The sequence below is a fragment of the Mesoplodon densirostris genome, chromosome 15 (assembly GCF_025265405.1).
Source record: "Mesoplodon densirostris isolate mMesDen1 chromosome 15, mMesDen1 primary haplotype, whole genome shotgun sequence".
NCBI lineage: Eukaryota > Metazoa > Chordata > Mammalia > Artiodactyla > Ziphiidae > Mesoplodon > Mesoplodon densirostris.
In genome coordinates this window covers 89,413,375-89,428,375 of record NC_082675.1, presented here as the reverse complement: position 1 = coordinate 89,428,375, position 15,001 = coordinate 89,413,375, and the positions used below count along the sequence as shown (strand labels likewise).

The window sequence follows — 15,001 nt, the reverse complement described above, 5'->3', positions numbered from 1 at the left end:
TTAAAATAGATATTTAGTCGTTAATAATTCTAATAGTACAACAGAAAAATACTCTTGAATTTAGACCTTGTTTCACTCTACCAAAAGCAGCTTTTTGACCACATTTAATATATGTAACTAACAGAAATCTATTTTTAACATGTTTTTATAAATTGAGTAAGAAACTTACTTCTCTTTTAAAATAGTATCTATTAATTAATAAATACCTGTGTATACATTCTCACAAAACCAGTAAGTTTCAATTCAAAACATTTAAAATTCAAAGTGATGTGGACGTACACTTACCGGCCTGAAAATGTGTGTGTCCTGCATTCGAGACACCAGGTGAGAACTCTTGGCGATGCACGTGGCTGTCTCCAGTTTATCACCCGTCAGCATCCATATCTAGGAAACAGTTTCAGCTGGTGAACCCCAACTCTATCACGTGTTCATCTCTGAAAAGTGTCTGCCCTTGAAAAGATATTTGCACATCCGTGTTTTCAGCATCACTATTCACAACAGCCAAAACACGAAGCAACGCATGAGTCCATGGATGGATGATGGAGAAACCAAATGTGGTCCATCCATACAATGAATATTAAAAAAGGCAGGGGATTCTGACACCTGCAACAACCATGCTGAGAGAAACAAACCAGTCCCAAAAGGACAAACACTGCATGATTCCACCTGAATGAGGTCCCCAGAAGAGTCAGACTCGTAGAGAAAGGAAGTAGATGGTGGGTGCCAGGGCTGGGGGAGGGCGAGGGGGAGCCAGCGTTTCACGGGGACAGAGTTTCAGTTTTACAGCATAAAGAGTTAGGGCAGGTGGAGGGTGCTGGTTGTTACACGACAGTGTGAATGTACTTAGTGCCACTGCACCGTGCACTTAAAAATGGTGAAGATGGTAAACTTTACATCATGCACATTTTACCACAATAAAAGTCTCTGCCAACTTGCTTAACTGAAACAGGTAAGAGCAAAGTGACGTTTAGACACAGCAGCAGAGCTGAGGCAGGTGAACGACTGGGGATTAGGAGCCTCGCGGCTGGGGCTGAGGACGCCGTCTGAGTGTGTCAGAAGGCCACGTCTACACGGCCTTGCAGGCCAAGCAAACAGGCCCAAGGACCACAGGCTGAGGGCTTGCAGAGTTAGGGGGACCCTGAAATCCTTGTTCTCACTTGTGTGAGTTTTTCGGTTGAAAACTGAAGTTCAAAATGGGTAAACGGGCAATAGTTAACCCGAAAGTTGTTTCGTATCAAATAAGTCATGTCAAATAACACCACTTAAAAAAATATATTTTTTTAAAATGTAGCCCTTTTATTTTACTTTATTTTTATTTATTATTATTATTATTATTTTTGGCCACGCCGCATGGCTTGTGGGATCTTAGTTCCCAAACCAGGAACTGAACTCGGGCCACGGCAGTGAAAGCCTGGAATCCTAACCACTAGGCCACCAGGGAACTCCCGAACACCACTTTTACTTAAAAATATCAAACACATGCACGTATTGTATGTGTAAATATCCCTAGACTGAAAAGAGAGCAAAATCAGGACAGTTTATACATAACAGGATGGTTTATATATCTTTTCTCTAACAGCAGCAATTTCTCGCTATCATCTGAATGTTTCAGACGTATCATATGTATCATACATACATATGCATTTTGGGGAACAGGAAACAAAACACTTACATGTTATACTGGTTCTCTGCTTAGGCACAATCTACCTGTGGCTCTGTTCAGTGTCTGAGGGTTTGTGTTTTTTATTTATGTTACACATTAATATTCACTTTACTGAGCCTGGATCTAAGAAGACGACACGTCACCGTGACAAACTTGGGAACAATTAACGCCACAGAACAAGAAGTCCCGCTGCTGCCAACTCAGGGATAAGTGTGGGCCTGGCCGAGCGCCACCTCTCAGGCTCAGAGGACGGGCTGAAACCACATCCTTGAACTATAACGGGACAAACGAGTCTGCTTCTCCTGACGGAACATGGAAAGGAAAAAGGGCAGAACCCCAGCGAGTCTTACTGACTTCAGAGCTTAGCAAGCCGCTAACACAAGCACCCAAATCTTTACACGAGAAACGCGCATGCCTCGGCTGTGCTGACAAGCCAGCAGCAACAGCCAAGAGCGAGACTGACGGGGAGCTCGTGAACAATCACAACGGAACGAGCGGGTCGTCTGCCTCTAGTCAATCACGTTTCTCCACGCAAGCTTCTGGTCGCACAGGCTTAGACCGGGTCACAGTTCTGGGTCTGAACCGCTCTCTTCCACTCTGACTAGCACCTGGACAGCACACGCAGACACCAGCGGCCGCCCCTTCCACGGCCGTGAACGGGTGGGGAGGCTCCGACATCTCCCCCGCCCAGAGGCCTGGACGGCAGGGGCCCCCGTGCTGTGCCCGTCACAGTGCCCTCATCAAAACGTGCCGAGTGTACTGTTATTTGAAGCCGGCCACGGCTCTGCCTTCTGACATCTTCCTCCAGTTCTCTCCCTGTGCTCCAGTTAGACACAAGTGTTTCTTCTAAAAGCAAGCTGTACTTCGCTCATTCTCAGTCCTCGAGGCGGCACTGAAATGCATTTTCTCAGCCATCTGTACCTGAACTTCAGCTTCAGGGGGAGCACAGGGAAGTGAGGCAAGAAGGCAGTTCCCTGAGGACGAAAACTTACAGCACAGCGTGCTCACCTCCCCGGGACCCGGAGAGGACACACCGTTAGAAGACGACGGCGGGTCAGCTGGTCAGGCAGGGCGCACCGTGCGGGCTACGGGGCGAACCTCCCCACGCGGATAGAAGCCTGCCGTGGGGAGCAGCTCGGGCCGGGCCAGGCCTCCGGCTGCTGTGAGGACGCCCGCGGCCGGGAAGGCGGCCAAGGAGGACAGACGGCCGCCGGGAAGGCGGGAGCGCCGCTGCGTCTGGGTGACGGGCGGGCGGGCGCAGCCCCCGGGGCGGGACACGCAGAGACCTCCGCTCACCTAGGCCCTCACCCCCTCCACCTCCAGGGGGCGCCCGCTCCCTCGCGGTACCTTGATGCCCGCGTTGCGCAGCATCTCCAGGGTGGGCCGCACGTCCGCCTGCAGCTGGTCCTCCACCCCCGTCAGGCACAGCAGCTCCATCTCCCGCTCCAGGCTCTCCACCACGGCGGCCACCTTGAGCGTCCTGTCGTGGATGCTCAGCTTGGCCTGGTTGTAGCGGTTCTGAGGACAGGCGGGCCGTGCTGTGACTCGCGCAGGACTGGCCGAGGCGGGGACACCCGCGGCGCTGCCCCCGTGCACACCATCTCCCCGAGGCCACGGCCACGGCGGGAGGCCGGCCGCTCACCTCGAAGTCCTGGTACTGCTCCTCCGTCAGCGCCCTCTTGGCCACCACGAGGGTGCGCAGGCCTTCGCGGGCCATGTTGCCGCACTGGAAGAGAGAGGCAGGTCACACGCGGCCCGGCCGGCCCGCAGCCACGGCCACGTCCTCCGCTAGCTCATCCCGCCAGACCCACATCCCCCCGTGGGAGGGCGGGAGCGGCCGGCTCCCCAGCCGCCGTGCCACGCGGCCGACCCGACCCGGGGTCCCTGCGCCCCCCGACTGCCCGCCAGGTGGGATGCGGAGGGGACAACGGGCACGGCTCTCTCCCCACTACGGGACGGGACGGGCTGCACGTGTGCGCGACACAGACACGGCCCCACGAGCCGTGCAGGCGGCCGTCACGGCCACCAAGGGAGCCGGGACTCGGAGCGTGCAACCGCCGCCCTTTGGAATCAGCGATACCAGGGGGCTTGCGCCCGGCCTGGGGACACACTTCCACGCGCGCCCATCCCGCCCGGCCCCGTCCGTTCAAGGGCAGAGGTCCCCGTTTCCGGGTAACGGCACCTTCCTCTGACAAAGCTCGTTCACTGCACTTAACGTCTGCAGGATAAAGCATCCTGAGTCTCTGGGGTTCCTTTCTAATCCTCCGGGGAGACCTGATCTGCCTCCCGCTGTCACACACCAGGCCGTGTGCGGAGAGGTCCCCGCTTGCACACCAGCCCCGCACTCGCCGCGGCCCGTGGATCCTGGGGCCCGGCGGGCGACGCCGCGGTGCCTCTTCATACCGCCCTGCTCCCCGGTCCTAGCTCCGCCTCGTTTCTAACAAACACACATCTGGGGGCGAAGAGGGGGTCCTGCGCGGAGAGGAAGGGGCTGCCCCCCAGGCACCGCCGCCTCGGCTCGCGAGCGTCGCGTCCACACAGAGGACGGGCTCGCGCTGCAGGCTTTACAAAAGCGCCCTTTCCGCCGCGTGACGGACCGCGTAGGTGTGCTTTGGTTTCTTAGTATTTGGGGAACACACGCTGATACCCAAGAATCCAGCTTGGGAGCTTCTGTGACACAGAACAGCCCCCTGTAAACCCAGGCTCTGAGCACCTGCTGGCTTTGGATAAAGTGAAAGGCTTTCCCCACGACAAGAGTATTAAGAACAAAGACTGCGGTGGGAGGGTGTGGAAGGATTTATCGATGGGAGAAACTACAGTGTTGGAAATAAATGCACAAAGGATTTTTAATAAAGTTATCTGAAAAACAGTCTGACATTATCTGTCTGTTGCAAGACATTTATCGATTTGACCTCATAAAGCTAAATAAATTAAACAAGGATTTTATAATTAATTGTACATCATTATGACCCAAAGTAATTTTTATGGCATTTTACTAGGTCTTCAGGGAGTTTAATTTATTCATGTCCCTGATTAAATCCAGTGCCTGAAGGAGCTATTGATTCATATTGCCAATACCGTCGTGGACGTGGGCTGTGGCCCCTGGACTGACAGACAGACGCCCGGCCTGAAGGGGGTGGACACGCTTGAGCCCCACCGACAACATGCACCCAGTGAAGGAGGTCACGCTCATAAATTCAGCGGTTTAGTTTTACTCTGAAATCTAAGTTTTTACAAATACACAAATGTAAACAACAAATAATCTCATGAAGCAAAATACAAATCGTATTTGTTCAGGGAGAATTGGATGAAAATATAGGATGGGTTATATTTGGACCTTATCTCCACGTTTAAAGTGAATCCTATGTATGTATTAGAATTAAACTCTAAAATATCCTGGTAAATAGGTTACAAAATAAATATCATGTTAAAATATAACTCTGGTTATATGCACCATACTATTTCAGAATATGTTAGTGAATGATGAGGGATGCTTTCTATTGTTTCACCAAAATAAACAAAATAGTCTTCATAAGGACCCGCTTGCACACATCTACACGTATTCACACAGACGCCAAAAATAGCAGTCGTTCACACAGGAAGTACAGTGTTTATGATTTACAGTACTCCTGTCCTCTCTGCTTTATGAACCGACGGTGTCGGGTGTGAAACCTGGCACCTTGATTCGCTCCAGTGACGCCAGCAAAAGTACCTACGAGCCGGAGAAAGGAGGCCGTGCTTCTATCACTGCCCTGAGTTTCGTAAAAACATCTGCACAACGTGAGACAGCTCATACCTCCTCCTCCAGCCAGTCATTATACTGGACGACGCTGGACATGGCAACGTCAGCACCTTTCATATAGAACGTGATCTCTGCCGTGGACTCGTCCTGTAACAGGATGGGAGTGAACACAGACACGTTGAGGCCGCGCGGCGGCTACTGTGGGGCTGCTCTGACGGGAACGCCCTGGGAGGGCAACTCTCCGTGAACCCGCCCCCCCGGGTGAGTCACTGAGTCACCTTCTAGGCAGGGCTGTGTCCTCCCTAGGCGCTCAGGCCACCAGCAACCGAGAGCATAACTGTGGCTCTCCAGATGCTGTGCTGAGGGTTTTGAAATAAAATCTGTAAATGAACATATGCCTTGGACTGCAAGGTAAATTCTCTCAAATTTCCAGAGCTTGAGCGAATACGCTTCCTAGTTTAGCCAACTTCCGAGATGTACTTGTGGTATTCGCTACAAAAAATTTAATAGGGGTATATTTTAGCAACTTTATGCTCATAAATCATTCTTCAGGTAAACTCTTTGGCTGCCACTGCTGTGGGAAACAAAGCAGCTCGAGGTGATTTCAAAAACTTCATGAACATTTCTACTTATTCTGCCTCAGGCGTCTTAGGAAGGTTGTTTTAAATCATGACTATTAGAGCCACACCAGCTTCTCAGCATAAATGGTCAGTTTGGATTTTATTATTACAAAACACTGTGACGAGCATAAAGCCCTGGAGTGAGCCTTAAGAGACCGCTGCGGTGTCCTCACAGTGACCAGAGCAGGCACCCAGCTCAGGGACAGAGGCCAGCGTACCCTGACGATGACCCCCATCCGCTTGCTCTCCGAGGTGAAAGGGAAGGTCTGCAGGATGCAGTAGGTCAGGATCTGGCCGCTGGGGGTCCTCAGCTGCATGGACGTGAGGTCTCTGTTGACCAGAGTGAGGCCGACGCTCTCCGTCCACTGCACCAGGGCCACCTGCGGGAGACCAGAGAGATGTGAGGCCGGGAAGGGGGCATCAGGCCAGCGGTCAGTGAGCTCGCCGAGATGCCACCAAGAGATGAAACTGAACACGTCCAGGCCCTGCTGTTTCTGAGGCCGCGTCTAGTATTCATTACAGGGAAGCGATACGCAGCGAGACTGAGGGCCTTGGTCTTACCGTCTAAGATAAAGGCCGTTGGTGAGCACACTTGTGTTGCGATTTGTGTTACCAGCTGCCTACAGCCAGGGTTTAAAATCTACATGGAGCGCCCGCCGGGCTGGACGGCTTGGAGAGCAGGCGGGGCTGGGCTCAAGGACGCCCGCGACAGTGATGCCCTGAATCCCTCGTGTGTCTCAATCACGGACCAACTGGTGACTGGGGGCTCCACGGCCAGCACGTCTGCGGGGAGGGCAGGCCCGGGCGCCAAGCCCAACTCTGACAGTTGGAAGCCCCGTGACCTGGTCCTTTGCGTACTGAGGCTCACCCGCCCGTTCTGTGGAAGATGTATTTGCAAACTGTTCTAAAGGGGAAGCGATCAGAGGAGGCTCCCTGGCATGTGGCAAGGACTCAAAAATAGAAAGTATTCTTACTTACAATCATTTATGATTTTTTTTTTTTTTTTTTTTTTTTTTTTGCGGTACGCGGGCCTCTCACTGTTGTGGCCTCTCCCGTTGCAGAGCACAGGCTCCGGACGCGCAGGCCCAGCAGCCATGGCTCACGCACCCAGCCGCTCCGCGGCATGTGGGATCCTCCCGGACCGGGGCACGAACCCGCGTCCCCTGCATTGGCAGGCGGACTCTCAACCACTGCGCCACCAGGGAAGCCCTCATTTATGATTTAAACGTAAAAATCTTAACTGGAAAAATAATTTTTAAAGTTCACCATTCATGAATAGTAATTTTTATGACACTAAGCATTTTCAGAAAAAATTCAGTTTGTCTTTAAAAGCAACCTCACTGCAAGAAATTCATGGCGTGCTGCCCCCGCCGTGCAGGTGAGGACCCCGCGGCCGGCGGGCAGTGGCTCCTTCCCCCTGGGGGCTCCGGGCCTCTCCTCACCCTGGCGCCTCGCCCTCACCTGCAGTTCCTTTCACCACCGGTGCTTTCAGCGTTTGACCTGGGGTTCTGAGAAATCATATCATCAAGAGCGTTTTAAATTCTGTCTAGTGTGCAGACGTTACTGTTCTCTCCTAGTGATTCCTGAAAACTCCCGTCTGACGAGATCCCCAGCAGCTCTGGTGCCGAGGTGAGACCGCTCAGCCCGGAACCCTCGAGTGGCCGTGTACCAGCTCCATGAATCTGGGTGACAGGCTGCACCCCTAAGCCCCGGTCTCGTCGTCGATACAATGGTGACGACCTCCCAGGGTTATGCTGAGGTCTGACCCACCCGTGGGGCAAGACGGGAATAAAGACACAGACCTACCAGGGAATGGACTTGAGGATACGGGGAGGGGGAAGGGTACGCTGGGACAAAGTGAGAGAGAGGCAGGGACATATATACACTACCAAACGTAAAATAGATAGCTAGTGGGAAGCAGCAGCGTAGCACAGGGAGATCAGCTCGGTGCTTTGTGACCACCTAGAGGGGTGGGATAGGGAGGGTGGGAGGGAGACGCAAGAGGGAGGGGATATGGGGATATACGTATGCATATAGCTGATTCACTTTGTTATACAGCAGAAACTAACACACCATTGTAAAGCAACTATACTCCAATAAAGATGTTAAAAAATGTTCTGGGTCCCATTTATTTAAATAATCATCCTTTCTGCATTGGATTTCCTTGGCATCTTTATAAAAAAATCAACTGACATCTTGGTAACAGAAAGTCTTCCAATCCATGTGCACAATATAGTTCTCATATATAGACTTGTCCTTGAGTTTTCTTCATTGTCTTACACTTCCCATCATACAAATCCTATACATATTTTGTTAGATCTATCCTTAAGCATTTTATGGGTTTTTTTTTGTTTTTTTTTTTGGTGCTCTACAAATGGTACATTTTAAAATGTCAATTTCTAATTGCTCATTGCTAGTATATACAAATATGAGTAGTTTTTGTATATGGATATCATAATGTGCAACTTTGGTAAACTCACATTAAATCTTAGTAGAGAGTTAAATTTTTGGTAGAGCCTTTGGGATTTTATATGGAGACAATCATATCATCTATTAAAACAAAAGAGACAGTTTTTTGTTTCTTCCTCTTTTCTAGCCTACCCAGGTTTTATGTAGTTCTTTAGACTCCATTTTGCTAATATATATTTTTCCTGAACATGGTTATTTAATGAGGTTTTCAAAAATAATAGCATTTGGGCTGTGTCTTAATATACTCTCATAAAAATTTAAGCTCATCTATTATACACTCTTCATATGCGTAATTTTATGTGTGTATTCTTAGTCTGCATTCAGTTTTGTATTATTCACTATTTTTGCCAACAGTTTTTCCATTTTATTTACCTTTCAAAGGATCAGCTTTTGAATTTACTGCTTATTCAATCATAAATTTTACGTTTTCCTTTTTCTTTCTCTTACTTTCCTTTGGTCTTGCCTTCTTCTTCTAAACTTTTTAGTTGGATGCCAACCTCATTTGTTTCATTTCTTTTTACCACTGCACAGCCCCGGTTTGATTTGCAAGGCACTACCTAACACATAAGCCGGTGGAGGTGGAGTTTCCATCTGCTGACCGCTCCCGGGAGGTGGTGTCTTAGCGGGAGATGCTCGGTGTTCGCATGGGGCTGCTTCTGACCACTGGCCTCCCCTGACCATGGCCCCTCTTGGGATGTTATCCCCATATTGGGTCAGATTGCCGCTACATGGGGTCCTTCTAACAGAAGAAGAAAGCTGCTGGGGGCGGGTGGAATTTTTAGGTCTTTGACTCAGAATTCATCTCAGGAGCAGTTAACACACTGCTGCTTGCTTTCCCCGTTGGTGTGGCGCTCCCAGTGGAAGGGGCAGTGGAGGTGCCACCTCTTCCTGTCTCCTTTGGGTGCTGCCAGTGATGGTCCAGGCCACGTAGGAATGACTAGTTCTCTAACTTAGCTGTAAGACATTTCTAACAATGTGATTAGTGACAATAATACAAAGGTCAAAATAATTAAAATGTGAGTCTAAAAATTATGTATCTAAGTGGGAGCCTAAGCTAAATCTCATCCAGAGGCCAAGTTAGCAACACACTTGGGTAATTGTTGTCACAGGCAATTGGTTTATGCTTTCACACTTCTCCATGCTAAGTAACTCGTGCGGGGCAAGATTTTATTATTAATTTTCTCTATAATTCCATTATTCAGAAATTTCTGTGCTAGCATTCTTTTCTTTAATCATGGTTTCCTTTTCCCCCCTTTTTACATTTATTTTATTTTTTTATTCATTTATGGCTGCGTTGGGTCTCTGCCGCTGCGCGTGGGCCCTCTCCAGTTGTGGCGAGCGGGGGCTACTCTTCGTTGCGGTGCATGGGCCTCCCATTGCGGTGGCTTCTCTCTTTGTAGAGCTCGGGCTCTAGGCACACGGGCCTCAGCAGCTGTGGCTTGTGGGTTCTAGAGCGCAGGCTCCATAGTTGTGGCGCACGGGCTTAGTTGCTCCGCGGCATGTGGGATCTTCCCGGATGAGGGCTCAAACCTGTGTTCCCTGCATTGGCAGGCAGATTCTTAAGCACTGCGCCACCAGGGAAGCCCTGTGCTATCATTCTTGAAAAGCTTGGGAGAAGTTTCCTTTACCATATTAGCAATTACACCCACATAGCTGCCAGCTATACTCCAGGGACACCTTTTTTACCGTGTACTTTATCATAATTCGATCACTGACATGTCTTCATTTTCAACTGTGGTACTACCATCACTGTTACAATTTAATAGAATTATGAACATAACGTGAACCTGATCGCCTGGAAAAGCTGCCAATCAGTACTCATGGCAGACCGTGTGGTTCACGTGCTGTCCCGCTCCTGAGGGTCACGGTGGGGGGCTCACGTCACAGACGGGGACCTGCTCCCCACAGACATGCTGACGCCACACCACAGTGTGTCCTGCTTCAATAAGCAGACATGATAAGGTGAATTTAAATCCACAGCACACTGCATACATTAGAGTAAATCAAAAGCAGTGCTGTTAAGGGTGGGACGCGCTTCTGTTTTTAAGTCATCCACGCATGGTTTGTCATAAACTTTAGCTGATTCTTGCACACAAATGTCCACATGAGCAGATGATACCTACACCCTGAAATAATACTTAATATAGAAATTATATATGTGAGGGACATGGCCACAGAGGAGAAAGGATGTTACCAACAGACAGCAAGTTTACAGGCTTAAGAGTCACTGAAAATTATGGCCAATCAATCTTTTTGAACCAAAGCGGCCAGGGGTCTTGGGGTTGCGTCGCACTGGCCTTGCTCACTCGAGGTGATGACCTGGAGCCCAAGGCACTGCCCCCTGAGCTGAGTCGGTGGCGCCTGTTGGTGACACTGGCTCCGTCTCAGCTTCCTGCAGCTGCACTGGACACACAGCTAACGAGGGCTGGATTTTAACCTTGTCCAGGAATTTCCAGGAACATTTAAAGTTTGCTAAGCTGGAGTCTGCTATGCTGAGGCTGTACAGGCAAAGTGACAGGCAAGCAGAACTTTCTATGCTCTTGGAGAAAATGAAATATTGATCACTTATCATAAGAAACAGCGACCGGGGCCTAAGTAGGCTGCAGGTTCTGAATCCGAAATCACCCCTCCCGCTCTGACGCTCCAGCACCCACTGCACGTGACAGCTCCAAACACACGCGTCACTGCAAAGTGCCCAGTGACCACGCCTCAGAAAGCCTTTAACAGCTTAAAGTAAATTCCCCAGAATTCCATTATCTGTATAATAAAAATGCATTTGTGCACATGCACAGGTAAGGTAGGAGAGCCTCTCTGTTTTCAGGAAAGTGAAAATGAAGAACTGCTGCAAGATCAGAGACTCAAAAACCAGCACGTTCTACTCAATAAGTCACATTCTTTCTGAAAACTAAGACGAGATGACACAAGAGCCATAAGCAAATAGGGATTATAAGAGAATGGTGTTGCTGCAGAGTGTATAAAGCCAATTAAGTCTCCTAAACGATAAGGTTGCTTATTAACCGTACACGTTGTGATAGGTCAAGGCTGAGGGCAAACAGAGAACATCAACCGAGCCATTTCCCTGAAAAAAGCTCCAGGGTGCAATATTCTAAGCACTTTATTCAATAAAAAATGCTTTTAAAACAGTACTTTGGTGATTGGGAAACACTGCTATCATCCGTCAACCTAACTGCAGTGAAGTTCACTAAGCGAAATAACGAACTGTTCAGATGGTTTTCCTTGGGTTCTGGGGACCTGCAAACACTGCAGCCACAGAGCGCTTTAAAAATGATGATGAAGTTGAGTCGTTTCATTTTTGGATTTAAAGTACACGTTAGGGATTTCTTAAAGGTTATTTAATGGTATGCCACTTTTAATCGTTGTCCAATTTCCAAAGTAGGAAGAAATTTTGAAGTAAAAAATTTAAATATAAGATTAGCAGTTTCTATTTAGTTCTGGAAATCTTGGAATCAGTGAAACCCCTCTCTACTGTGAATTCCTAATTTAAGATTTCAAGTGTCATAACATAAAAACCTAAAGATAAAAAATCCCAGGTATTTTCAATAAAAGTTTGATTTACTTTTGGGAGGTAATAAGGTAAATACGTAATACAGGATTTTTGAAACTTCCAATAAAATTTTCCTTGGGAAACATCTGTGGTCTAAGTTTCCCATGCTCAGGACTGGAAAAGCACACGTTTTCAGTAGGTAATCACATGGAACTTGAGAGAATCTCTAGAATGCTGGACTATGAAAACCAATGTGCTTAACCCTTCCTTTGTAAGAAAAAGCGGTGGTGCATGTCCTCTCAAAGAGCGTCACCAGGACCCGGTACCTGTCTCAAGGCCGACAGGTCACGGCAGGGTGACAGGTGCAGCTCCTGTGCGTCCTAACCACCCACCCCATCAGCCGAGGCCGCCACATCTGCTGGGACCACTGAGCTGTGCACGTCTTCCTAGGTTCCCCGTCACCCAGTAAGAACATCTGGTACACACACACGATTCCAAAAGTCATACTGAGCTGTGGCTGCAAAGAGATTCTCACACACCTATTGGTTAACATAACCTATAAAACAGAGCAGTGGTGATGATGAAGGGGACCCTGAGCTCCCGTCCACCGCATAACTGACCTGGGATGTGGCGCCTGGAATATGCGCCCTGAAGACAGCGGGGTGCTTCCACACCCCCTGCTTTCCCCTCTGTATGGCGACTAAGCTACCCTGTGGAGCGACTCAGCAACTGACCACACCACAGGCAGCCCCAGTTTCCACGGGCTCTCCTAACACTTCCTGGGAAGAGAGGCAGGGCGATTCACAAAAAGGAAAGGCACCTAACTCCGAGACACCGCCCGGCTAACTCACAGGGACAGCTCCTCCTGGACCAGCTGGGGATGCAGTGACGGGGATGCAGTACCGAGGCCCTGTGTCGATGAGGTTCATCTCAGGTCACCACCACACCTTCCGGCCCCTCTCCAAGCGGATCAGCAGTGCCTTCCCAGCACCTCCCAGGCCTGGGGTTCCGTCTGCCACGATGCACACAGCCCAGGTCCCGGAAGACGGAATGAAAGCACAGACTCTGCACGTGACAGGAGCACCGCGTGGCTGGGACACGTCACACGGCGTGGATGAAACATCCGAGGGCATTGGGAGGGAGAAGCTGGCGAGGCCACAGTCACTTGAGATCAGGTGCAGAGCTGCTGCTTTTCCTTCAGTTTTTCATTCCTTCTGGTTGAATACCAAAACTCTGACTCATTATAAGAGCAGTTAAGTTTACTGTAAACGCTTCAAATAATAAACGGTGCTTGGAAAACAGAACGTCCCCATCGCCCCCGTCACAGGGGTGCACCCAGCCCACTAGCTGCTCGAGACCAAGACGAGTGCTGGCGTCAGGTAGAGCTGGACACAGGCCGGGGGCAGAGGTCAGGCCCGTAGGCACCACACGAGCGGCCGGACTTGAGCGCCTCATGTCTAGAAATCACCATGAGGTCCAGGCCCACTTCGCAGAGCAGGAAGGTGTTAGGTACGGGGCAGGCACCACGGGTTCGGGAGCAGACGGCTGCCAGCACGAGAATGCCAGGGACAGCGGTACAGCTGCGTGCAGGAGCCCCTCGGGAGTGAACGGGGGGAGGTCCGTCCTGCGGTGTGGCGCCAGGGGGCTGGGCCTGGAGGGATGTCCTCAAGGCAGGTGCCCTTGCCTCCTAACTCTGGGCACCAAGACTGGACGCGTGACCCCGAGGTCACAGCACTGGTGACAACCACAGGGAAAAGAGGAAACGCTGAGTTTCAGTGGAGATGAAGGACCAAGTGGGAATGTCCTCAGCTTCCCATGTTGAAAAAAACCCAAGCTTTCATCTTTTTGGCTGTTTTTTCACTACCTATAAGCTCTGACATGACTAACAACATGTTATAATTTCTAAACTGACAAAACAAAGGTGGTGCTGGGAAAACTGGACAGCTACATGTAAAAGAATGAAATTAGAACATTCTCTAACACCACATACAAAAAAGAAACTCAAACTGATTAAAGACCTAAATGTAAGACCAAAACCCATAAAACTCCCAGAAGAAAGCATAGGCAGAACTCTCTTTGACATAAATCGCAGCAATGTTTGTTTAGAAGTCTCCCAAAGGAAAGGAATTGAGAGCAAAAATAAACAAATGGGACCTAACTAAGCTTACAAGCTTTTGCACAGCACAGGAAACCATCAAACAAAACAAAAGAAACCACCTACTGAATGGGAGAAAATATTTGCAAGTGATATGACCGATAAGGAGTTAATATCCAAAACATATAGACAGCTCATACAACTCCACATCAAAAAACAAACAACCTGATTAAAAAATGGGCAGAAGACCTGAATAGACATTTTTCCAAAGAAGACATACAGATGGCCAACAGGCACATGAAAAGATGCTGAACATCGCTAATTGTTAGAGAAATGCAAATCAAAACCACAATGAGACAACATCTCACACTGGTCAGAATGGCCACCATCAAAAAGACAAGAGGTGCTTCCCTGGTGGCACGGTGGTTGAGAGTCCGCCTGCCGATGCAGGGGACATGGGTTCGTGCCCCGGTCCAGGAAGATCCCACATGCCGTGGAGCGGCTGGGCCCGTGAGCCATGGCCGCTGAGCCTGCGCATCCGGAGCCTGTGCTCCGCAACGGGAGAGGCCACAACAGTGAGAGGCCCGCGTACCACAAAATAAAAAAAAAAGACAAGAAATAACAAACGTTGGCAAGGATGTGGAGAAAGGGGAACTCTTGTGCACTGTTGGCGGGAGTGTAAATTGGTGCAGCCACTGTGGAAAACAGTATGGAGGTTCCTCAGAAAACTAAGAATAGAACTACCATATGACCCAGCAATTTCACTCCTGGCTATATATGTGAAAAAAATGGAGACACCAATTCAAAACAATACATACACCCCAATGTTTGTAGCAGCATTATTTACAGTTGCCAAGATATGGAAGCAACCTAAGTGTCCATCAGCAGGATAAAGAATGGATAAAGA

At 49.5% G+C, this 15,001-nt stretch overlaps 1 protein-coding gene across 4 annotated transcripts in view; it reads right to left on the bottom strand.

Annotated features, from left to right (window-relative positions):
* The window catches only part of ATP9B (ATPase phospholipid transporting 9B (putative)), a 208,748-nt gene that overhangs the window by 22,576 nt on the left and 171,171 nt on the right, over positions 1-15,001 (bottom strand). For all 4 annotated transcript variants that reach the window (XM_060118550.1, XM_060118553.1, XM_060118551.1 and 1 more), the window contains 5 exons: positions 6,244-6,405; positions 5,460-5,552; positions 3,306-3,389; positions 3,011-3,181; positions 286-384 (listed from right to left, as the gene is read on the bottom strand). In XM_060118550.1, coding sequence (XP_059974533.1) covers positions 286-384; positions 3,011-3,181; positions 3,306-3,389; positions 5,460-5,552; positions 6,244-6,405 — 609 coding nt within the window. The remainder of the gene's footprint in view (positions 1-285; positions 385-3,010; positions 3,182-3,305; positions 3,390-5,459; positions 5,553-6,243; positions 6,406-15,001) is intronic.